Here is a 23023-nt window from a genome sequence, read left to right on the forward strand (position 1 = left end):
AGGGAGTGCAATTCTAATCTCACCAGGGTGCTAAACAATAAATATGATGTTTTTATTAGCTAACATCATTTTTATTTACTGGTTACAAGAAGTGCTTTACAACTTACAAATCATCCGAAATGCAACCAGTATGCCAAAATTGTACAATCAAGCTCCTGCTTGTAATTGCAGAAGTGTGGGAGCTGAACATTAATTAGGCTGCACCAGCTGAGCTTGATGACCATAAAGGACCAAAATGGTAAGGAAATTCTTGACTTCTCTGCCTCTACTCGTACATATGTCCATGGCATATACAAAAAGCCAGAAACATACGATCGTCTACAATCTGATAATTTTGTGCAACATACAAATTCATAAGGCCATGTTAGAATATGCAATCCGGCTCTCCATTAGGAACCCCGGCCTTTCTTTGGTAGTCTCAGCTGCAGGATTGTGAAAGCTGAATTTCAGATTTATGGCGGGATAATGCCCTGTGATCAAAAGCTGCAAGCATTTTATAAATTATTTTACCTTCGATTTTGTGGACCTCCACCCTCCTGAATCTTCCAGTATTGGAGAATAAGAAAATTTTTCTATGCAACTGAAAGCAGCGACTTTATCCATGGCTGAATGAGTAATTGGTGATGAATCCTGAAATCATACTAAAGTTGTTACCAGGAGGAGAGGGAAAAGCCATAACTTCAAGCCAACTTGGCACTATGACAAGTAGAAAAATGATGCACAATGAGAAAATAAAATAAGGAAACAACATAGCAAACTAACCTTGGCCTCTGACTTGAATTTTCCAGATTCAGGAATTCTAATTTCCAGACGATCCAAGTAAAACAATATCTACACATAAGGCGAAGTTAGAGAAGCAACCCATTATGTGACAAATTGCAAAAACAATAAGATTTTGCATGAAACCTACTTTGTTAAGTAACTGAAAGTTCAATGCATTGCTTGCCACTATCTGAACGCCAAGACAGTTGCTGGGGCTACTGCAGAAGGGGCAAAAAAGGGTATTATATACACATCCATCCTCTTCACACCATATGCCCTGTCCTGAGGCACCTCCAAAAGACTGGTTGGTGAGTAGCTGATCAACTGATGAAATGTCAGTCATGATAACAGGTATGCTTGTTACATTTGCACACAGTTCCTGTCTTTGTTTCAGAAGAGATACTAAGTGAGCTTTAGCAGATGAAGTAACTGAGCACCTAACATATAGATGATTCTCAGGAAGACCTAAAGGGCTCCTACAGAGTGAACATGAAATTTGTAAAGTCTTGTCCATAACTGGAGTAGAGGACAAATGTGATTCAGCACAATTATTTGACGTTTTGGATTTGTTTTTCACATAATTGGTTTCCGAATTAAATTCAATTCTCCGATTTGCTTCTCTGCTTGCCATTAACATAAGGTCAACTGAAGGTGAAACCATGGTTTTCCTCCTTTTTTGGGTATGTGAATTAACACTCGAACTCAAAGACGAATCTCTTTCTGGTGGCAAATTGCTGGTGTCTCCAGTGACTTCTTTTTCAGGAGTGACTACCATCTCAGGCTGGGCGCTGGAAGGGACTCGGACCGGATTTGTCAAAGACTGCGAATGGACTGATAATTGATCTGGAGATTGTGTAGATGCTTGAAATATGGTTGAACTAGAGTTCCCATCCTTAGATAAGGATCCAGGACTAGCCATGGTATTATTATCATCCATAGCAGGGGTTTCCTTGACAAGGAGTAATTCTGGATCTTCATTGGAGAATGGCATGGATGAAGCCTCGCAGCACCTGCAGAAAAGAAAAAGTCTTATAACCCACACAAAGTAATCATTGCAGTTTAAATCATGTGGCAAGATATTCAAAAGAAGCCACCTATAAACTTTACCAAAAAACAATTGCTTAATCCAAGGACTTGAAACACATTGATACTATATAGAAATATTTAACAAGGTTCCCATGCTTACCTTGAACTTTTCTGCAAACTGCATTGTGTGTTGATATAATCTTTGCAGCTACTGACTCTATCTAGCTGGACAAATTCCTGAACTTCAACCTCATCTAACAAGTTCAGCCCGGGAAAAGAGTCATACTTCACTGAAGAGTGTAGCTTCTGTCCAGAATTGTCATAACTGTTCAGTTTCTTGTTTTCTTTCCTTGTTGACCCTTTGCTTGAATCAATAGAATGATTGTTTTTATCGTTCATTCTTTCCAGGTCAATATATTCTATGCAGCTGTTGTTCTGATCAGTTTGCAAAGATGTCTGAACTTCAAAATTACCTTGAGACTTCTGATGGGAAAAAGGGTCATACTTGCTTATAGATTGTACATTCTGTCCAGAATGATCAGACTTGTTAAGTTCCTGAGTATTCTGTTTTGTCACCTCTTTGCATTGATCCATAGAAGAGACATGGTCCACATCGTTGTCAGAATTTTCTAAGCCATTAAACATTTTCTTGCCAACCCAACCCTGAGAGCAAGTTTTGGCAGGAAAACCAATTAGTTCATCCACTGAGTTATCCATATAAAGAAAAGAAAAGTCTAGTGATACTAGAGAAAGAAATGGTAAAAGATGGGACCTTGACATCTCTGAAAAAAGACTTTAAACCCTCTAGTGATGCGTCAAAGCTATCATACTGTTTAATGGATTTCCTTAGCCACTTAGAAATATGAGCTCTATTCCTTTCCTCTTGAAAGCGCTCATCTGCTTGCCAATAAAATGTGGCATTATAATCTCATTGACAAGGGATTTGAGCATCTCTATTAAAGAGAACAAAGTGGGATTTACAAATATATGAAATGTGAAGATTAATACAAATTTAAGGAAACAACTTGACCTGAGGTAGATGCAAGGCACAACATGAACAAATAATTCAAAACAGTTACCTAATAAGATGATGGCTCCATAGTCAAACCTATGTCTTATGCAGCGTCCTACAAAAGGAGTAAAATGCAGTACAAACAATAGAATCATCAAATGATGCCAAGGAAAAATAAGAAGAAAAAATTTGTCTGTTATATGTAAAAACCACCCAGCAAAACCCAGTGGCTGACTATAATAATAAAATCACCCCACAAGATAATAGACAAAGTGCAATGCTTGACGCATTGCTTAGCATACCTATAGCTTGATTTAGAGCTCGAAAGGCTTGGTTGCAGTACCACTCATTACCACTTAGAAGATTTTTTGATGATCTATATGTATCATTATATTTCTTCTTCAATGAAACTTGAATATCATTTCTGGTAAGAAATTCACAGGAATCAGTCCCTGTGACTTGCAAAATTACATAATGATCTTGTTAGGAAAAAAAAAAAAAAGAACAGGTAAGTATTCTCACATGTTTGGAAATGGTATGCCAACAACTATCTGAGAAAGTTAAGGACTTCCAAACTCATGAGAAAAAAACAATGGGAATTCTGGCAAGCATGCATACAATTTAATTTAATGCAACTCAAGTTGGAGTCCCATTGCCCGTTATATTGGCCAAGTTAATGTTGAGTCCAAGATATTATTACAACCAATTTCTTTCCATTTTTCCAAAGTTGGCCAAAGTGACATCACAATCCTAATCCAAAATTATGCAAATTAAAAAGCAGAACTCTTGGCCCAGAAAATTTAAAGAGGAAAAAGGATACAACCACTCGAGCATTATCATCGCTGAAGTCAATTCCTTCTGAAACCTGCAAACAAATATAGCAATTTAGACATTTAGTAAAATACAAAATGCAGATTGAACAAAAAATCAACACATAATGCATCCGCAACCGTATGATAATTGTCATATGACATAAAACATAAATTTCACACCTTTCCACGGCAAACTGCAAGGAAACTGGCTCCTTTCTTATTAGCATTTTCCTGAGACTCAATTGTGTTTAAGTCATTATTGCCTTCTCTCTTAACTCTTTTCTTTCTCACAACAGCACATTTACTGCCTTGTGAAATTGAGTTGTAATAATGCTTCAAAACAATCTCAAAGTCTTCCTGGCTTCCCCCTTTTGGCTCTGCACCAACAACCAAGACAATAAGCATAAGACTCCAACTAAATAGTAGCCAAGATAATTCCAGCAAGAACAACAAAGTAGAATAATTGCCATGTAAAGATAACTTCAAAATCTATGCAAAAAGGCTAAAAATTGTGAAACAAGACAAGGAAAACAACAAAGTTAATATAGAAATGAAGAATGTTTTCTCAGATAGCATAAAAGATGTGCTGACCCACAAAAAGAGGTTTCTTTGCATTAAGTCGAGACCATTGGCCTGTTTCACGCCAACGATTGCACAGTTTCTCCATCAACTTATAACTAGGGAAGAATACAAGAGAGCCACCAGGAACAACGTTGCATATTTCCTCTATAGATTTGCCAAGGGCATCCTTCAAAACAATATATGTACAACCAATAATTTATTGAACTATAAAAGAGGAGACCACTCTCAGACAATCAAAATCAATGTGACAAAAAGCAGAAGATACCTGAAAAGCATACCCATCTGCAGTTTTATAACTTGCATTCAATGGATAATTATCTGGACCAGTGGAGATTACAGAAGTCAACACCTGCAAAACAGTTGATGGTCCATAACTGCAATAGTAGTATAACAAACCAAAACCAATTAGCAGAGAGATGGAGGAAAATGGCATTCATACCTGCAAATCAACATCGATGACATGCGGAGCCTCCAGACAAGTTCCGAATTGAACTCCAAGCTCAGAAGAGAAGGAATTCATTGGTGATAAGGTCCTATTTTCAGAGAGATGAGTACTAGCGTAAAGGAAAGACGCTACTTTGGGTCATGCAATTAAAGCAAAGAGATAGTTTGTAAAAAAGGGCAAATGCACAGCTTTTACTCAATCATATGGTATGAGACTGACCAGACATGAAAATAATATCTTGTAGTCCAACATTCAATACTAAGCAGCAGACCATGGCCAATTTTAGAAAGAGTATATCAGTCCTTATGGATATAGTGGGGAGGTATAGTGACCTCCACTTAGTTGCTCAACACATACTCATGCATTGAAGGTAGTAAACAAAAGTACAAGATGTTTCCACAATATGCATACATGCCTTGTGACTGAGGAATCAAGCAGTTTAAAATGAGCTTAGCAATCCAGATATGGCAATGTCATAGCTTACCCCGATGTTAAAATAATAGACAAAGAAAGCTCAGCAACATCCTTGAAAACAACAGCTGGATTCAAGCACCACAAACTTAAAGTATGTGTCCAGTTTCCACCAGGGTTTTCTGCATGGAGTATTATTCATTAACAATGCTGGCCATCAGTTTTCTCTAAACAAGAAAGCCCATGTTAAAATGGACCAACAATAACATATCCTACAACAAAAACAGTTGAACACTTGATGGCAAGTAATAATAACATATTGAGAAGGAACAGATAATAACAGAGATCAAGATTATGGAGTTCACCTAATACAATTCAAATGTAGAGTCAATTCCATAAATGGCTTAATGCAGAAGTTCAATATAGACATTTTTTCTCTAAAAATTCCAAAAACTAACGTATATTAAGTTGGTGGATACAGTTTCTTAGAGAAACAGTATCAAGATCCCCTGATACATGAATTTTCCAATCATCTTATTAAGGAATCTTACATAGCTAGGGTTTTGGTTTGATAATGACTGGTGCATAAACCTGTTAGGCTTTCCATCTGCTACCATAAGCCCTTAGACTGATTTTCAATCACACTTGGCCAAATAATATATTACCTATAAGAGTTTGGTCAGCAATGTCTATATAATTATTTCACAAATTCAAACCATAGATTCATAATCTATTGACTTTCATTGATGACAAAATTAAAATGACCCTTAAAAGAATTAATCAAATCATCAAGTATTGACCACTTACTTGAATCTCTTTTAATATATTTCTGTAAAGCAAGCTGATAATCAGATACATGAGAACCGTTTCTTGAGAAGAAATAGGTAAGTGAGGAGAATAACCCTGTTGCATTTTCAAAGGCAATCAGTAACAATAACAAATGTTCAATAGTTAATAAAAAAGCTGTGGGATCAGGTCACTATGACAAGAAGACTTGTACCTTCCAATGTTATGACTGACATGCCACTCAGATGAGGTAACTCTGATTCTGTGTCTGTAGCTTCTTTGATTGCCTTTGACCAAACAAAGAAAGTTTATAAACTTTGGAAGATAGTCAGAATCAAACCCCCAAAACTTTCTTAACAGTGTACCTTTGTGGCACATTCTAGCAATATTGGAAAGCACTGCCGTGAGATGTTAGCTTCTTGGAGTTCTCTTAAAGCTTTATCACCAGTCCAACTTCAATATAAAATGACAACAATAAGATAAAGAAATGAAACAAATTTGATTTTGTTATTTACAAAATTCATACTCTAATATGAGTTACTCAAGAGCATAGTAGTGCATTTAATAATTCATTTAAAGAAACTTCTTGTATAGCTAAAACAACTGACCAAGAGAAGAAGTGCTGAAATTCCCGCTTTGCTAATGTTGCTTTCCTGCGCTCAATCCAGCCTACGAGGTCCTATACATCCATAACTCCCACCATTGTCCAAGATCCAATGATGCAATTTGAAAGCCAGAAATTGTGAAATAAAATGACCAAAATTTACCTGGGTCATTTCAATTAATGGTTGGTAAATCATGGGATTAACAGAGCACACTTGCTCTAGTTCCATCTGCAATTCTTTCATAAGCCATAACCACTATAAGCGCCAAGAATCACAAAATTTCAAAATTACATAGGAATTTTTTCCGAACCTACTTAGCAAAACATCTTCATCAATATCCACACTACCGGCATCACGGGCAATGTCTTCGATATTGCTGAAAAAAAACAAATTATGTCTGTAAGTGTTCAACTCCAGAGATAATAAAAAATTTTAAAATCATTTACTTCTTCAGCATGACCTAAAGAACTTAATAGAAGTTTATAGGAAAATAAGTAAATAAAAGTTGTGAAACATACTGGGCTTCATCAAGAATTAAAATGGCTCCTTTAATATCAACTTCCATAGCACCCCGAATGACAGGATTAATGATGTAGCTGTAGGGACAAAACACCAACTGCGCATCATCTGCCATGGAGCGTGCAGCATAATATGAACATCCTGAAAAATGCATAGCCTCAATGAAATGCTTGTTGCCCAAAATTGTAGTATTTCATGTGTAGAATGAAAATATGAGATGAACCTCTAACGACTTGTCCAACATTCACCAGATCTTCAATATCATGAACCTCATGGCAACCTCCTTTCTGAAGTGATGGGTGACCTCTGACTTTATGCACATTTCTGTTTGAAATAAAATTATTATTAGACCATACTTTAGCTTTTTCCATTAGCAGTAGCATCAGACATCACTAAGATTAAATGAGCATGTAAAAATAGAGAAATAACTTACTTAAATTGAGGACAACCCAAATTTCGATCCCCCAAAAGCAGCTTGCTAGAAAAAAAATAGTTATCATGAGAGAATGAAAGCAAAATCTTGTTGATGTGTTTGGAAAAAAAAAAAAAAAACACCACACCATTCTTCATCAATATTCTCTTTGTCACGTACGTACTTGTTTGTGCAATAATGTTTACGCGAAGCCTGATGGGACATGAAATAGAAGTTAATAAACTCATAGAAGCTTGAACTACACCACTAGTAGGGATAAACATTTTTATTTAATATGATTTTTTTTCAGATTGCTTCATTTCATAGAGAGTTCCAAAGCAATATCAACCTCTAAAGCAATTGCTATTGGTTTCATCAATATTGACTGTCTTCCTCACTAATCACCGACAGCATTAAAATTAAAAACACTCAAATGCTAACAGATAAAACTCATCAAAGACATCAGCAAGCAATAATTTTCAGTCTATAATTTCTGGAGAAAGAACAAGGACAGAATATGTAAAATGTAACTATAGTCATGGGTGTTGAATGGATGATCTGAACAAGAGCCAAAGGACTCCATAAAGCCCAGTGCTAAAACAAACCTAAAACAAATAGATTATAGTCATGGGTCATTAATATAAGGATGTATTAAAACATACCAACACTGCCATTGGCACCCGATAAGCAGTTTTCTTGTATTCAGAAATCACTTGAGAAATTTGTGAATGTGTCCTCCTAGTGTGAACAGAAAACACACAAAACCATTAATATGTGCAAATTCTTAATTAGCATCCATAAGAGTAAAAACTTTTTGCACAGAAATTACAAAGATCAAATGGTGTCCAGTATCTTGCGCGCTTGGCCTCACTCTTTCCCTTTATGAATCTCACATAATTATTACTGGCAAGCAGGACAGGTTTGATGAACACAGTGAACTCAATCTATTCACAAACTACAATCTCTTAAAACATCAGAAACACCATGACTTAATTATCACAGCTTAATAAGCGTACCTAAAAGTAAGATTATATCAAAATTTAACTTAATATAAGATATAAACCGTCAATTAAACAGATACAACAAACATATAGTAACTCGACAAGATAAAACTCACGATGCATAAAATATTGTAGGCGTCATCTTTTTCTTCACATTCTTGTTGTTCATCGCAACCTGAGCCGTCTGGCCATTTGTTGACGGCGGAATAGCTAACAACACGAAGCAATAATAGTCATGTCAATAGCAATGAAACATTTTCATTTTCTCAAGTTTTGAAAAATATTAAATCAATATGATGACGTGGCATTATTACTTGAAGGCTGTGATTCGGGGATGAATCCGCCACCATTTGCCAGAGGATCGGTGACGGCCTCGGTATCAGGTTTGGAGTGAGAGATGTTTGCTAACTGATTCTTTAATTTACAATTCTGCTGCCAAGCGAGAGTCGAGCAAAGAAGCGAGAGAGATTTTCCAGTACCGGTCGGAGACTCGAGTAATGCGTGACAGTGACCGTCTCTTTGCGCTCGATCAAGCGTCGATATCACGCGGCACATGAACACAAGCTGCGACCCGTATGGTTGGTACGGAAACTCCACTTGGATTCCCCCGACGTGGTACGCATTCAGGGGCTTTCTGTAATTAGGGTTTGGGTTTGCCTCTGAGACCATTTTTGCATTTCTATTTGGAGATCTTGGATGAAAGAAACTGAGATAAAATATTGAGAGGGAGCTCTAAAAGTGAAATGAAATGGATGTTTTGGGAGTTTTAGCGGGAATTTTTTTTGAGTGAGGCGGTAAATTCTGCACCGCAGGGTTGAACAGTGAACACAATTTTATTAAGCAACGTATCAGCGTTGGCGTGATGAATGTGTTACGCCAACTTCGTACCTTTTCGTAAATCGAAAAATGATAATCGTCTGCCTTCGGCACGTAAGATTAAATTAAATTAATTATAACAAAAATTAAAATATTTTTTTTTTATCTTGAATTTAAATTTTTTAGATGCTTATTTATTTTAGGTTGTTTATTTTTTTAATTTTTCACTTATTTTCAGATAATTTTATATGAATAGAAAAAATAAAAAAGGCCCACTTTTATATGAAAGTTCGAAATCTAAATCGAAATCTAAATAGAAAATTTTAATTTCAAATATCAAAAATATCCTTAACAATTTATGTATTTTCAATATTATATATAAACCTAATAATTTTGTATTATTTTTGAAGTTATTTTTTAATTGCTTTAAATTTTTATTCACATGATAGCATTAGATAAACTAAAAATATTAAACAAATCAAATTGTATTCATTGTGATGAATCAAAAATAAAATAATAATGTTGACTTTATAATAAAATTTGATATTATAATTACATCTTTTAATAAAAAATTAAATTAAGATCAACAATGATAATATTTTTTTTAAATGCTATCAAACTAATCAACCTGTAAAAATTATAAATTGTGAAGAGTAAATATATGCACTACTTGAAAGGGTATTAACGTCAAATTATTAACTTTTAAGTTTTTCTTTTCAGATGTTGAAAATGAAAAAATAAACATGTCATTCATAAAATTTTATTTAAACCTATTCAGATTTCAAATAAAAAAATAAATACAACCTAAATTTTTGTTAGCTTTTACATAACAAGTCAACATAAATTAAATTTAAAAAATACTTTTTTAACTTTGAGTTTTGTATTTTTACTTCTTCCCTTTTTGTTTATTCCTATTCTCTATTTCTCTTCCATCGCGTTCTAGCCCACTTGATTCACCGTGGTCTTTGGATGGTGAGGACCACTAAAAGTTGTAGTAAGTCCAGAAACATCAATCACGCAAGGGCGCCCCATGCCATACGTTTAAAGATGGCAAATTCTCCATTTCGTCCCTCAATAAATTTAATGGTAATAGACTAATAGGGTAGAGACGAAAAATCCCTAAATAAGGATTAATTTTTTTATTTATTAGTAGATATGTATAAATGATTTCAGTAAATTAAAAATAAAGACTTAAATAAAATTATTAACATATTATAAAGTATTTAATTATTTAAAAAAATCTATAAAAAGTTGAAATAATATCAAAATTAAAAAATATTTGAAGAGTGCAACATGTTGAGAAAGAAAAGAAAACATAACAATGTTTTAATGTTGAATAAGAATTACAATGTAGAGTTTTCTTTTAGTTATAATCTATTTATACTAGGTAAGAAAATATTAACCAACATTGTAATTGACAAAACAAAAATTTTTAAATATTCATATATAATAGGGATTGAGTAGAGAGTACAAAATTAAACCCTGCCGCATTAAGAATTTGGGAATTATTTTTCATCAATTCTCCATCTTATTCTGCAAAATTATTCAAAATTCACTCCATTTAAGGTGGAGCCCTGTGAATTTCTAAATTCATTAAGGATTTTGCCACCCTAACCCTACCTGTGAAATTGATGGAGATATAAAAAATTGGAGCCCGGAATGATGAGAAATCTTTTTTGAATTAGAAGCCATTCTTTCTTAATTCCTAGCGGACATAATATGCATAAACCTAATTTGATACATCAGACAACTTTTACAAATTCTACTTAGTTTTTTCCTTCACCACAAGGACTACGGTTTCATCCTTTTATTGCACTTCTCAGAAGTCGATGTTGGTTTGTGTGCTTTGGCTGATGGGATCAAGAGCTTTATTGCACTAACGTTTCTCTTGTTTCAATATTTTAATAATCAATGACTCAACACTTATGTCTGTTTATGCTAGTAACAGAATATGGATAAGAGAATATTGTAACAAAGGAGCAGATTTTTTTTTTTTTCAGCAAATTAAAAATTCCAAGAAGCGTTACATGGGATATAATCTATTGACTTGAAAGAGTTTACAAGAACCAAAATAATAACACGGTAAGAACCACAAAATTTCGGCTCACAATCTTTTCAATTGAATGTAGACGCAAATTAAAAAAAAAAAATTGCATATAATATAGTTTTATTTAAAAAAAAAAAAAAAACTTAGAAAATGAAACTGCTTACACCAGGCCAAATCATAGTCGATAATGAAAAAAAAAGGAACTCAACTATAGCATACAACGAGTAATCCATGGTCTAGACAAACTATTCTTCATAAGGCCTAGTATATAGCAAAGCCAAAAACTCCCCCAACAGCAAGATTAAGTTCCAACAGTACAAATCGATATAGATTCACATAATATAACAATAATCGAGAAACAAAACTCAATAACTACAAACTTGAGTAATGCAAATCATCTAACAAAAATTTAGTCGAAATTCTCCCATAAAGGGTGGATAGTCTTGACCGCCTGACAAAGTTAAAATCCCCCACAGACCTAGCTGGTATAACACATTTGATTCCATTAATTTTTCTTCTTCCTTCACTTTCAAGCAAGCACAGTTGATAGTGTTAGGTGCGTATAATATTCAGGAAGCATTCTTTTTCACCGTCTCATTTTCGCGATGCTGTAAAAGAATAACTATAATAATAATAATAAAATATATGTACTTTCATCAGCTATAGCATAAAAATAGATTAATACCACATTTTATTAAGCTTTTATCAAATCCTAGCCATTGAAATTAATAATATCACATATCAATAAATGTTTAAAAATTCAAATACTACTAAGATTATGAGAGAATTTGAAATAGTAAAAATATTCACAAGTATCATTTGTGTGGGAGTCAGTTATTTTTTATTTTAGTTTATTTAAGTTTTTGAAGATTGAATAAGATGAGTTCGATAATTTGAAAATAATATCCTTAATTAATAATGAATTTCACTTGTTAATACCAAATTTTATTAAGCTTTTATCAAATTCTGGCCATTTTAATTAATAATATAACATGTCAATAGGTTTTTAAAAGTTCAGATAGTACTCAGATTAGAAGAGAATATAAAATAGTAAAAATTTTTAACCGGTATCATTAGAGTGGGTGTCGGTTATTTTTTATTTTAATTTATTTAATGTTTTGAAGATTGAATTAGATGAGTTCGATCATTTGCAAAATCTTAATAAAGGGCATTGGATGCCTTGGCCCAATCAAAAGTCCAGAACGGTCAATAGTAATCAGCCCATATCACATTTTCATCATCACGGCGAACGTGCTTTAACAAACCTCTTAACAATGGCGTTTGCATTTCTGAGGCTCACTAGCGAAGCTTTCAACAGTTCCTTTCATGGCGTTTCTTTCGCGGTTTTACAGAACCAGGTACCCTTTATCCTCCCTAAGCTCGTCATTTTCACTGTTTTCATTTTCAACTTCAGTTCGGTCAAACTTGTCATACAACGAACTGTTATCGAATCAAAAGAAGAATATGTCAAGCCTCGACGAACATCACGTTCTCAAGGAACTATCAGATTTATTTCAAATTTCTAGTCATAATTCATTTCCAAATGTATATAAAGAGAGTCGTAGTAATTCAGTTAAACGAATAGACAGCAGCAGGGCAGTTGACGAGTTTTTATTACCCGAGGAGAGACTACGAGGGGTTTTCCTTCAAAAGCTGAAGGGTAAAGGCGTAATTGAAGATGCTTTATGGAATGTGAATGTGGATTTGAGTCTTGACGTTGTTGGTAAAGTTGTAAATAGAGGGAATTTGAGTGGGGAAGCGATGGTTTTGTTTTTTAATTGGGCAATTAAGCACCCAAACGTAGCTAAAGATGTCAAGAGTTATAATGTGATTGTTAAAGCATTGGGGAGAAGAAAGTTTTTTGATTTCATGTGCAATGTTTTGAGTGATATGGCTAAGGAAGGCGTAAATCCTGATTTAGAGACTTTATCCATTGTGATGGATAGTTTTATCAGGGCCGGTCAGGTTTATAAAGCTATACAAATGCTTGGGCGCTTAGAAGATTTTGGATTGAAATTTGATGCTGAATCTTTGAACGTTGTTTTATGGTGTTTGTGTCAACGATTACATGTTGGTGCTGCGAGTTCGTTGTTTAACTCAATGAAAGGGAAGATTTTGTTTAATGTAATGACGTATAATATTGTCATCAGTGGGTGGTCAAAACTTGGTCAAGTTGTTGAAATGGAGAGAGTTTTGAAGGAAATTGTAGCTGAAGGTTTTAGTCCTGATAGCTTAACTTTCAGTTTTCTTATTGAGGGTTTAGGTAGAGCTGGTAGAATTGATGATGCCATTGAGGTTTTTGATACTATGAAGGAGAAAGGCTGTGGGCCAGATACGAATGCTTACAATGCTGTGATTTCTAATTACATTTCTGTTGGAGATTTTGATGAATGTATGAAATACTATAAGGGCATGTCAAGTAATAATTGTGAGCCAAATATGGATACATATACCCGATTGATTTCTGGGCTCCTCAAATCCCGAAAAGTTGCTGATGCACTTGAGGTTTTTGAAGAGATGCTGGATCGAGGGATTGTTCCCTCCACGGGGACTATAACATCTTTCCTTGAACCTTTGTGTAGCTATGGTCCACCTCATGCTGCGATGATGATGTATAAGAAAGCAAGGAAAGTTGGGTGCAAACTATCCCTTACAGCTTATAAGTTATTGCTCAGGAGGCTGTCTGGATTCGGGAAATGCGGAATGCTGCTAGATTTATGGCACGAGATGCAAGAAAGTGGTTATCCTTCTGACGGGGAAATTTATGAATATGTCATTGCCGGACTTTGCAATATAGGTCAGCTTGAAAACGCTGTTCTTGTTATGGAGGAATCTTTGCGTAAGGGTTTTTGCCCAAGCAGGCTTGTTTATAGCAAACTTAGTAACAAACTACTTGCTTCAAACAAATTAGAGAGTGCTTATAACCTATTTCGGAAGATTAAAATTGCTCGTCAAAATGATTATGCTCGGCGGTTATGGCGTTCTAAGGGGTGGCATTTTTAAGCTGATTTGCTTATCTTTGGCAAGCAAACTATAGTCTTTGTGGCAGAAGGTAGTAACTTTCTTGTAGGGTATGGTAATTCTACTATCAAGTGCAAGCTTTTGTTTAACCCGATTCTTCATAAACTGTGAACTTATGCTCCTGTCATTCATGTTATGTCTACTTGTCTTCATAGCTTCAACAGCATCTTGCATACTAATATTTAAAATGAAAAACTAATTTTAGGCTGTTGACATATTGGTGTTTGTGAAGCTTATGATTTTTTATTTTCTATTTTCGTGCATTAAAAAATAGCTGTCTTTATGAAATTCTTTATCCTTATTGCTTTATGCGTAGGTGCACATTATTCCTGTGGACTAGACCTTGAAGGACAAGTATGCTATTCCGTTTGCTTGTTAACAGAGCCTTGGTTGTTCATGGAAAGAAGAGTTAATGCTAACATTCAAGGTGAAATTTTAACCAGATTTTGAACTCAATCACAGGCTCACAGCAGTACTTGATTGGATTGTTAAAATATGTGGTGCAGGAAGTAGAGCGGCCTGTGACTGTGATAATCTTGGTTCCGGTTCGGAAGGCCTTATGTGCTGCTAATGATAAAGGAAAAACCATGGACACTATTTCGGGAAATTTTAGCTGATGTTGTTAGGGATTTCCGTGCTGACATGTTTTATAATAGAAGCAAGCAGAGCAGAACAATAACTTTTTTAAGCTTCCTCAGTTCAGCAATTTTCTAAATTTATTGTATAACTCAAGTTTTTAAATCTAAACGATTGTCTTTGTTTACTTGTTTTTACACCCTAACAATTATTCCAAAACCGCCGAGGTTTATATTCATTCTAGAATGGCATTAATTTAGACCCTCTCAACAATCAGACGGAAAGAAAATATTGTTCTTTTCTATAATTAACTGTTTTTCGAAGTGTACTTTTGAAGCTGCGTGATGTGGATCCTGCTGATCCAATTCCCAAGCCGGGCTGAGCCCTCAGATAAAATGTCTAAAATGATAAATTGCCGAATAGACTGTAGTAACTAAAATTAAAGAAGAAAAGAGGGGGTAAATGAAATATTTACGCCAAAGCCCAAGGGCCATAAGTTAAAAATAATAATGATAACAATAAGGAAAAGAGATAGATCCTGTGACAGTCTGCGTTCCTTCCGATCGAGAGAGACTGTACAGCCATTTTTGCAAAGGAAATTCTCTTCTCTCGCTTTAATCTTTAATTAATTGTTACTTAGCTTCCAAATCCCCATATCATCTTCTCGATCTAAACACCTTATTTAAATTCCACAAATTCGTCGCTGCACTATTAAAGATTCCTTTCGCCGGTTGTTGCATCGTCACTTTGATGCTTTATATTCAATTGATTAATTATTTCATTTCACGGTTTGATCGGAGACTCGATTAATTTGATCAATTTGGAGTTGTTTTTTCGGTTAGTTTAGAATCTTAGATGGCGGGGCCAAATCAAGATCAATTCGAATCGTTTTTTAGGAGGGCCGATTTAGATGGTGATGGTCGAATTAGTGGAGCTGAAGCTGTCGCGTTCTTTCAAGGATCTAATTTGCCCAAACAAGTCCTTGCTCAGGTTGCTTTTTTAACATGTCTTTTATATTTAATTTCGACTTACTGCTTATTCCCTGTTGAGTAGAATTTCTGTTTATATTTAGAACCTAAATTATCTCAAAGCTGTTTTTCTGGTGTCACAATGTGAATTTTCTTGATAGTTTGAAACCTCATTGTTACTTCTCATAATTAGAAAGTTTGCTGGCTATTTCTGTCTAGTCAATACTTTTAGTTGGTTACTACATTCGTTATTTTTTATGTTTACTGAGCTTTAAACCTTATTTTCCTGGATCTCCTAGGATATAAATATCATAGGAAAATATGATTTGATTAATGATTTAGGGAGAAGTAAAAAGAATTACGTTCTTAACTTCATTTTATCTGTGAAACCACGTTCTAATTACCTAGTATTGACAATAATGACATTGTTCTTAAGCGTATGCAGTATTAAGTGACATTGTTCTGAAGCAGATGGATTGCATTTAATGTCTTGTAGATTGTCATTGTTCCTGTTGCGTAAGGACGCCTAAACCTGATTTGACATTGCGCTTCATGATAACGATGCATGCTACTCAAACATTTTCTTTATGGATGCAGATATGGATGCATGCTGATCATAACCATACTAGTTACCTTGGCCGGCAAGAATTTTATAATGCTCTCAAACTTGTAACTGTGGCCCAGAGTAAGCGGGAACTAACACCAGATATAGTCAAGGCTGCGCTCTATGGTCCTGCTGCCACCAAAATACCGCCGCCACAGATCAATCTTTCAGCTACGCCTGCTCAACAAATAAATTCAACGGCTGCTGTATCCGTTCCACAAATGAGTGTGCCAACACAAATGGCTCCTCAGAATTTTGGTTTTAGAGGACCAGGAGCTCCAAATGTTAGTCAGGTCCAGCAGCAGTCTATTAGACCATACCAAGCTGCTCCCCATCCAACTCAGGGTTCTGTTGGTCCAGACTTCTCTCGGGGAGGTAGTGTGATGGGTCAAACTCAAGTCATGCCAGGGAGTACTGCTCCCCGTCCACCTCAAACCATGCCTGCTGGTACTGCTCCCAGGCCGCCTCAATCCATGCCTGCTAGTACTTCTCCCCACCCACCTCAATCCATGCCTGAAAGTACTGCTGGTCTGAATGTGCCAAACTCAAACATATCCAGTGATTGGCTTAGTGGAGGGGCTGGTGGAGCTTCAACTGGGTCAAGAGCAATCAGTCCATCAACACCTCTGATGCCAACAAATCCTCAAACTCCAGTTTCATCGTCTTCACAGCTTATAAATAATAAATCTAAAGCATTAGTTCCTTCTGGAAATGGTTTTGCTTCTGATTCAGTTTTTGGAGGCGATGTGTTTTCTGCAATTACAACTTCTCCGAAACAAGGGCCTTCTTCGTCAGCTTATTCGGCTAGCACTTCACCTACCTCGTCTGCCAACGTTCCAGTTTCAGGTGCTGCTCAACCTTCAAGTAAGCCCTACCCGCTCAACTCGTTGCAGAGTGCTTTCTCTATGCAACCTGCAGGCAGCCAGATTCCGCAAAACCAGTTATCTTTGAACCCAGGACAGAAAATTTCTTCTCAAAGTTCATCATTTGCTTCAGCTGGGATTTCAGTGGGGTCGGGAAATTCAACTCCTGATAATTCGCAGGTTCCTTGGCCAAAGATGAAACCATCGGATATTCAGAAATATTCAAAAGTGTTTATGGAAGTAGATACTGACAGAGATGGAAGAATCACTGGCGAACAGGCGAGGAATTTATTTATGAGTTGGAGGCTACCAAGAGGTAATTTCATTTTTCTTCTTGATATGTCTCTTTATGCTTGGCTTTTTACTTCATTTTACTTCTTAAAGTTTTATACCTAGTTTCTTAAAGGCAGTTGCCCTTCTTGTTACAATTGCCATAATTTTCATTGCACCAATTCAATTTTGTTAATGAAACAACAGAACCTACGTTTTGAGAGATACACAGAGATAACCACAACCCAATAATCAGCTTAGTGGGTTGTGCCTTCAACAGACATGTCATGCATCAAATTAGCACTGACCATGTCACATAGCTCTTGGGCCCTCAAAAAAATCAATTGATTACTAACCCAAACATGGACTGTAACAAAATCAACTAACCTAACTTACATAGATGCTATCTCTCATTTTTAGGTAGATTATGACCAAATATTTTAGCCTCGGAAGGTATAAATGATGCTTTTACGCCGATGGTAAAAAACGGTTCCTTGCTCTGATTTGTGCATCGCATTGCATCTTGTTAAGCTTTGTGTCCCCTTTTTCATGGATATTGCAGAAACTTAGTTCTGTTATTGAATTACAGATGTTAATTTTTTTTCTTTGGCCTTTTTTAGAGGTGTTAAAGCAAGTGTGGGACTTATCTGATCAGGATAGTGATAGCATGCTTTCTTTGAGGGAGTTCTGCTTTGCTCTCTATTTGATGGAGCGGTACAGGGAAGGCCGCCCTCTTCCAGCAGTGCTTCCAAGGAATGTTATGTTTGATGAGACGCTGTTGTCCATGACAAGTCAACCACCCAATGCTGGTTATGGAAATGCAGCTTGGGGTCCTGGTCCGGGTATTTGTTAGGAATTCTTATGATCTATAAGATATTTCTCCTTTCCCCTCTTTAGCTCCCAGCATGTTTGTTGACGGCGTACTTGTTCCCTTAATTTTATTAGGTTTTGGACCGCAGCAGGTGATGCGTCCTCAAGCAATGACACCAGCTGGTGCTTTGAGGCCTCCCAATTTGCCTACCCATCCTACTGCTGATGGTGCCAGGATGCTCAATCAGCAAAAGCCAAGGGCACCTGTATTGGATGATAACTTGGCGAACCAGCTTGATAATGGAGAGTATTCAGCAGACTCAAAGCTCCAAGATTCAACAACTGCAGGAAAAAAGGCATTCTCTTTATTTCTTTCTTGGTTATTACAATACAGTTCTGCTGTTTAAAGGATTTTGTAATGTTTGACACTTCTGCTCTTCAACTGATTATATGATTTTTTTTTTTAATTCCTTAAAGGGTAGTGAGAATTTGAGTTTTAGACTTTTCTGAGGTTTTGAATTAGTAACTGCTAGCTTTCAATTATGCATATACCTCTCTTTGAAGTATGAAGGAATAATTTCTTTCTGCATGTATGGTAGGTCGATGAAAGAGAAAAAGTAATTTTGGATTCCAGAGAGAAGATTGAGTTTTACCGCTCAAAAATGCAGGAACTTGTAAGTAGCTTCTGTCTTCAATTTTCTTGCTTCTTCACTTTTACCAACTCCACAGCCCTTGTTGATTTTGTACTCCTTTAAAAAAAAAAAAGTGTACTTTTCTATGAACTGTTTCCAAATCTGTGTGATAAGAAACTTGATTTACAAAAAAGATGGCGGGTTTTCCTTCTGGATGGGCTAAAATTTTGTTTGTTTGCTTTTAGGTCCTTTATAAAAGCCGATGTGACAACAGACTAAATGAAATCACAGAAAGGGCACTTGCAGACAGGCGTGAGGTACACTATAGAGTGTAAAAATTATACATCAGACTGATTTTACTTGGTTTTATTTTAACAGTATGTTTTACAGGCTGAGACACTGGGTAAGAAGTATGAAGAGAAGTACAAACAAGTTGCAGAAATAGCATCAAAATTAACTATTGAAGATGCCAAATTTCGTGAACTGCAGGTAATGACTAATTATTCATTATTTTAAAGATGACTTGTAGATCGTTCCAACTGCATGAACTTTTCAGAATGTTCATTTAAATTTGTTGTGGACACTAAATTCTCCTCATCTTCAGAATTAGTCATCTGCCTTGTCAGTCAATGTGGCAACAGTTCTGAATTTTTATTATAAAGTTGTTCTCTGAGTATCTTCTCCCTGTTTTAGATCAATATCTATGGCCTTCGGGCTTTTCACCCATTTGTAATTAAGTGCTTATTGATGCTGTTATGACTAATTGGATTACCTTTTAGTTCACACTACCATGAGTCTCCATCTCATCTTTACTTACATATTCAGGAGAGGAAGATGGAGTTGCATCAAGCTATTGTCAATATGGAACGAGGTGGCAGTGCGGATGGTCTTTTGCAGGTTAAGTTCTGCTTATTACCTACAATGATTGGTTTGGGATTCTATGTTAACGTGTCCAACACTGAAGCATTGTGGATTCTGTAGGTCCGTGCTGATCGTATTCAATCAGATCTTGAGGAGCTGTTGAAGGCTCTAACCGAACGCTGTAAGAAACATGGAATAGATGTTAAGTCACACGCGGTGATTGAGCTTCCATTTGGTACTGCCTCTTTGACTTGCCTTCATGAAGCACCTTTTTAGTGATAAGTTGCTTGCTATGTTTCAATAAACAAAATGCTGTTACATTAATGTATATCTATGTACAATGTGTTAAGGCTGGCAACCTGGAATCCAAGAAGGAGCAGGTGTCTGGGATGAAGATTGGGATAAATTTGAAGATGCTGGTATGCTCTCTGGGCCTTGGGCTGCTAACCTGAGCCAATTTACTTCACCTCATGTTTTCTGATTTTCTATCTCCATTTGTGCTTTCAGTTCCGCATATATGTTTTTAAATTATTTATTTGACAGAGATCTGATAGTATTATTATATGTGACAAATATTTTCTTCTTCCAGGATTTGGTAATGAGATCACTTTTGATGTGAAAAATGCTTCTGCCTCTCCAAATACAAATTCATCTGTTCAGATGGAAAACACTTCCCCAGATGGTAGTCCAAGTGCTGATAACTTCGCCAATGTGGATGAAAGACAGAGGGAATTGATGAATGCTGGTGAACGGGCTTTTGAGAGTGAATCTGCATATACTCATAGTGAAGATGAATCAGCAAGAAGCCCTCATGATAGTCCTGCTGGAAAAGCTGCTCCAGAAAGTCCATCTCAGAATTTTTCGGATGTCTTCAGAAGTTCTGAAGCAGATGCAGAAACTCATAGGTGATGAGTTTGATTTTTAATTTGTTATTGTTGTTTTTTTTTTTATACTTTTTTTACTTGTGTGTTTTTTTATAATTTATAATTTTTTCACTTTAACCAACTTTATCTATGTTGCTCTTAGCTTAGCTAATTCCACTGATTTTTTGTTCACGTGGCAATGCTTTTTTTTTTTTTTTGGCTGTTTGCAGAAGTTTTGATGACTCAACTTGGGGTGCATTTGACAATGATGACACAGATTCAGTGTGGGGGTTTAATACCAAGGTGAGCTTTGGCCTCCTCTGGCACATTTTTTATGCTAAAGTCTGGTTTGATGGATATGTGGGGCATTTTCTTAAGTTCTTGGCCAGTCAATATAAAAGAATGGATATTTTGTTTCTGGATTCAAGTATTGGCAAGCTTTGAAATTCTTTGGATGTGTCTATTGCTATTGTTTGGGCAGGATTTTTCCTTGTGGTCTGCTAATTTTGTAATATAGTGTCATCTTGCATTTTACAGTGTCTTGTTATTAACATCATATAGATTTACTTTTCCCCTATGTTTGATGCCATTTTTCAGGGTTCAAATTCAGACAAAAACAGAGATTTCTTTGGATCAAGCAATTTTGGTGGAAGCCCGATAAGAACAGAATCTCCAACTGCAGATAGTACCTTCCACAAAAAGAGTCCATTCAGATTTGATGATTCTGTACCTAGCACTCCACTCTCAAGATTTGGAAACTCCCCACCAAGGCATAGTGAGGCGTCATCGGACCATTTTGATAGTTTCTCAAGATTTGATTCTTTCAACGTGCACGACAGTGGATTTTCTTCGCATCCAGAGAGACTCACTAGGTTTGATTCCATGAACAGTACAAATGACTTTGGCCCCTTCTCTTCACAACCAGAGAAGGTCTCTAGGTTTGATTCTATGAACAGTTCAAAGGACTTTGGCCCTTTCTCTTCACAACTGGAAAAGTTCTCTAGGTTCGATTCCATGAGCAGTACAAGTGACTTTGGCCATTTCTCTTCACAAACAGAGAAGTTCTCTAGATTCGATTCCATGAACAGTGCAAGGGACTTTGGTGGGGATAAACTCTCGAGGTTTGATTCCATGAGCAGTACTAAAGATGTTGGGAACAGCCCTGGATTCTACTGTTTTGATGATACTGATCCTTTTGGCTCCAGTGGCCCGTTCAAGGTATCAACAGACTCCAAAGAGAAATCCTCATTGGAATCAAGCTCCAAAGATAAATTCTAGAAGTACTTTCTGGTTTTCGTTCTTCGGCAGTTCCTTTTCTCCCTTTTGCTTGTCTTTTCGTCAATTTGTTTAGGGCTTGTTATGGGGGCGGCCATTATTTTTGTGTGTTGTATAGCTTGGGACAAAATTTGGACTGTTGTAAGTTTATTTCGTGTACGGCCTGATTGAACTTACGGTGACATAATTTTTTTAAGAGAGTGATTTTTGTGGTATGGAGAGATAAGAGAATATGCTTGTTTGGAGTTTTTTTTTTTTTCTGTGTGGGGGGGTGGGGGGGAGGGGGTTGGGTCGGGGGGGGTAATTATGGAACGTGGTGAGATGTGTGCTTCTTCCATTTCTATCCAGATTGTAGTGTAAGCTCTGTTTAATTTATTATCTTTGCATTTGAAGTGTGATGAGGCGATCGAAGCACTCATTAGGAAACTATCTTTTTTTTAAAAAAAAAAAAAAAAAACGTTGGCATCGCGGGGACACGTCACTGTTCAGATTGTGAAGTGACAAATAATGATTATTGAGAGTTATTTGTCGCAAGCGACAAGGGATACAGGTGCTATCTGAACTTTGTTGTATTGCAACGACGTTTAAATTATGGGCGGATAAAAATGATTTGAAGCAGAAACAAAAAGAATTGCTAAACTTGATAGATTTAAAGCAGGATCATGATATGAGAGGTCGAATTCTTGGCTAAATGTGATGGCAGCGGTTCAAATCTCTTTATGGGGACTAAACATTTCTGTTTTCAATTTAAAATTGGGTAGAATCGAGTATTTTTTTCGCTGGTTTGTGGGCAGAGCAAATTTCTCTCCAATTTTGTAAGGGTTGGTAAATTTAGATTTGGATCAAACCGATTGAGTTTCAGGTTGATAAGGTTGGGAAAAAAATATTCAAACTATATTTAAATCAGATCAGATAAAAAATTTAAATTCAGTTACGATAAGATCAGATTATGATTATATGTTGATCGAGTTGGATATGTGTTAAAATAGAATTCCAGTCAATTAAGATGGATCCAGATTAGGGTAATTTTGAGCCATTTTTCTT

The 23023-nt window shown here is 36.0% G+C and overlaps 3 protein-coding genes across 6 annotated transcripts; 2 read left to right on the plus strand and 1 right to left on the minus strand.

The window, feature by feature from the left end:
• Positions 1-31: 31 nt before the first annotated feature.
• LOC102620438 (uncharacterized) lies at positions 32-9259 on the minus strand. Of its 4 annotated transcripts, none has more exons than XM_006473743.4 (28): positions 8688-9259; positions 8490-8583; positions 8035-8110; positions 7557-7585; positions 7394-7438; positions 7184-7284; positions 6960-7101; positions 6756-6817; positions 6604-6677; positions 6445-6515; positions 6202-6289; positions 6051-6123; positions 5858-5953; positions 5124-5232; positions 4634-4727; positions 4460-4543; positions 4204-4360; positions 3793-3989; positions 3621-3665; positions 3323-3351; positions 3103-3224; positions 2868-2915; positions 2561-2685; positions 1949-2451; positions 911-1772; positions 763-831; positions 511-630; positions 32-422 (listed from the first exon to the last, which is right to left on the minus strand). In XM_006473743.4, exons 1-28 carry the CDS (start codon positions 9040-9042, stop codon positions 390-392), a joined length of 3903 nt encoding a protein of 1300 aa, XP_006473806.1. In that variant the 5' UTR covers positions 9043-9259; the 3' UTR covers positions 32-389. The 4 variants fall into 4 exon arrangements, with proteins under 4 accessions (XP_006473806.1, XP_006473805.1, XP_006473807.1 ...); XM_006473742.4 differs by having other exon boundaries at positions 7521-7585; XM_006473744.4 differs by lacking the exons at positions 8490-8583; positions 8688-9259 and adding an exon at positions 8202-8267 and having other exon boundaries at positions 7521-7585.
• A 3341-nt stretch (positions 9260-12600) lies between these two features.
• On the plus strand, positions 12601-15020 carry LOC102621369 (putative pentatricopeptide repeat-containing protein At5g43820). The gene is made up of 3 exons (XM_015528817.3): positions 12601-14033; positions 14574-14684; positions 14764-15020. Exons 1-3 carry the CDS (start codon positions 12701-12703, stop codon positions 14826-14828), a joined length of 1509 nt encoding a protein of 502 aa, XP_015384303.3. The 5' UTR covers positions 12601-12700; the 3' UTR covers positions 14829-15020.
• Positions 15021-15352: 332 nt separating this feature from the next.
• LOC102621658 (uncharacterized) lies at positions 15353-22194 on the plus strand. Its single transcript, XM_006473747.4, has 13 exons — positions 15353-15823; positions 16399-17584; positions 18159-18380; positions 18484-18704; positions 18948-19022; positions 19226-19297; positions 19371-19469; positions 19806-19877; positions 19962-20076; positions 20192-20260; positions 20431-20746; positions 20935-21007; positions 21302-22194. The coding sequence occupies exons 1-13, from the start codon at positions 15689-15691 to the stop codon at positions 21980-21982; spliced, it is 3336 nt and encodes a 1111-aa protein (XP_006473810.2). The 5' UTR covers positions 15353-15688; the 3' UTR covers positions 21983-22194.
• Positions 22195-23023: the final 829 nt, after the last annotated feature.

Source organism: Citrus sinensis, chromosome 5, assembly GCF_022201045.2.
Source record: "Citrus sinensis cultivar Valencia sweet orange chromosome 5, DVS_A1.0, whole genome shotgun sequence".
Classification (NCBI taxonomy): Eukaryota; Viridiplantae; Streptophyta; class Magnoliopsida; order Sapindales; family Rutaceae; genus Citrus; species Citrus sinensis.

Coding starts and splice junctions, on each gene's coding strand:
- LOC102620438 (XM_006473742.4), bottom strand. CDS start 9,042: ATGGTCTCAGAGGCAAACCCAAACCCTAATTACAGAAAGCCCCTGAAT. Junction 3,352..3,620: donor ATGATAATGCTCGAGTGGTT/GTATCCTTTTTC, acceptor TAACTTTCTCAG/ATAGTTGTTGGCATACCATT. Junction 423..510: donor GGAGGTCCACAAAATCGAAG/GTAAAATAATTT, acceptor ACAATCCTGCAG/CTGAGACTACCAAAGAAAGG.
- LOC102621369 (XM_015528817.3), top strand. CDS start 12,701: ATGTCAAGCCTCGACGAACATCACGTTCTCAAGGAACTATCAGATTTA. Junction 14,034..14,573: donor TGCCGGACTTTGCAATATAG/GTCAGCTTGAAA, acceptor CTTTATGCGTAG/GTGCACATTATTCCTGTGGA. Junction 14,685..14,763: donor AGTTAATGCTAACATTCAAG/GTGAAATTTTAA, acceptor TATGTGGTGCAG/GAAGTAGAGCGGCCTGTGAC.
- LOC102621658 (XM_006473747.4), top strand. CDS start 15,689: ATGGCGGGGCCAAATCAAGATCAATTCGAATCGTTTTTTAGGAGGGCC. Junction 19,023..19,225: donor GCTCAAAAATGCAGGAACTT/GTAAGTAGCTTC, acceptor GTTTGCTTTTAG/GTCCTTTATAAAAGCCGATG. Junction 19,298..19,370: donor CACTTGCAGACAGGCGTGAG/GTACACTATAGA, acceptor TATGTTTTACAG/GCTGAGACACTGGGTAAGAA.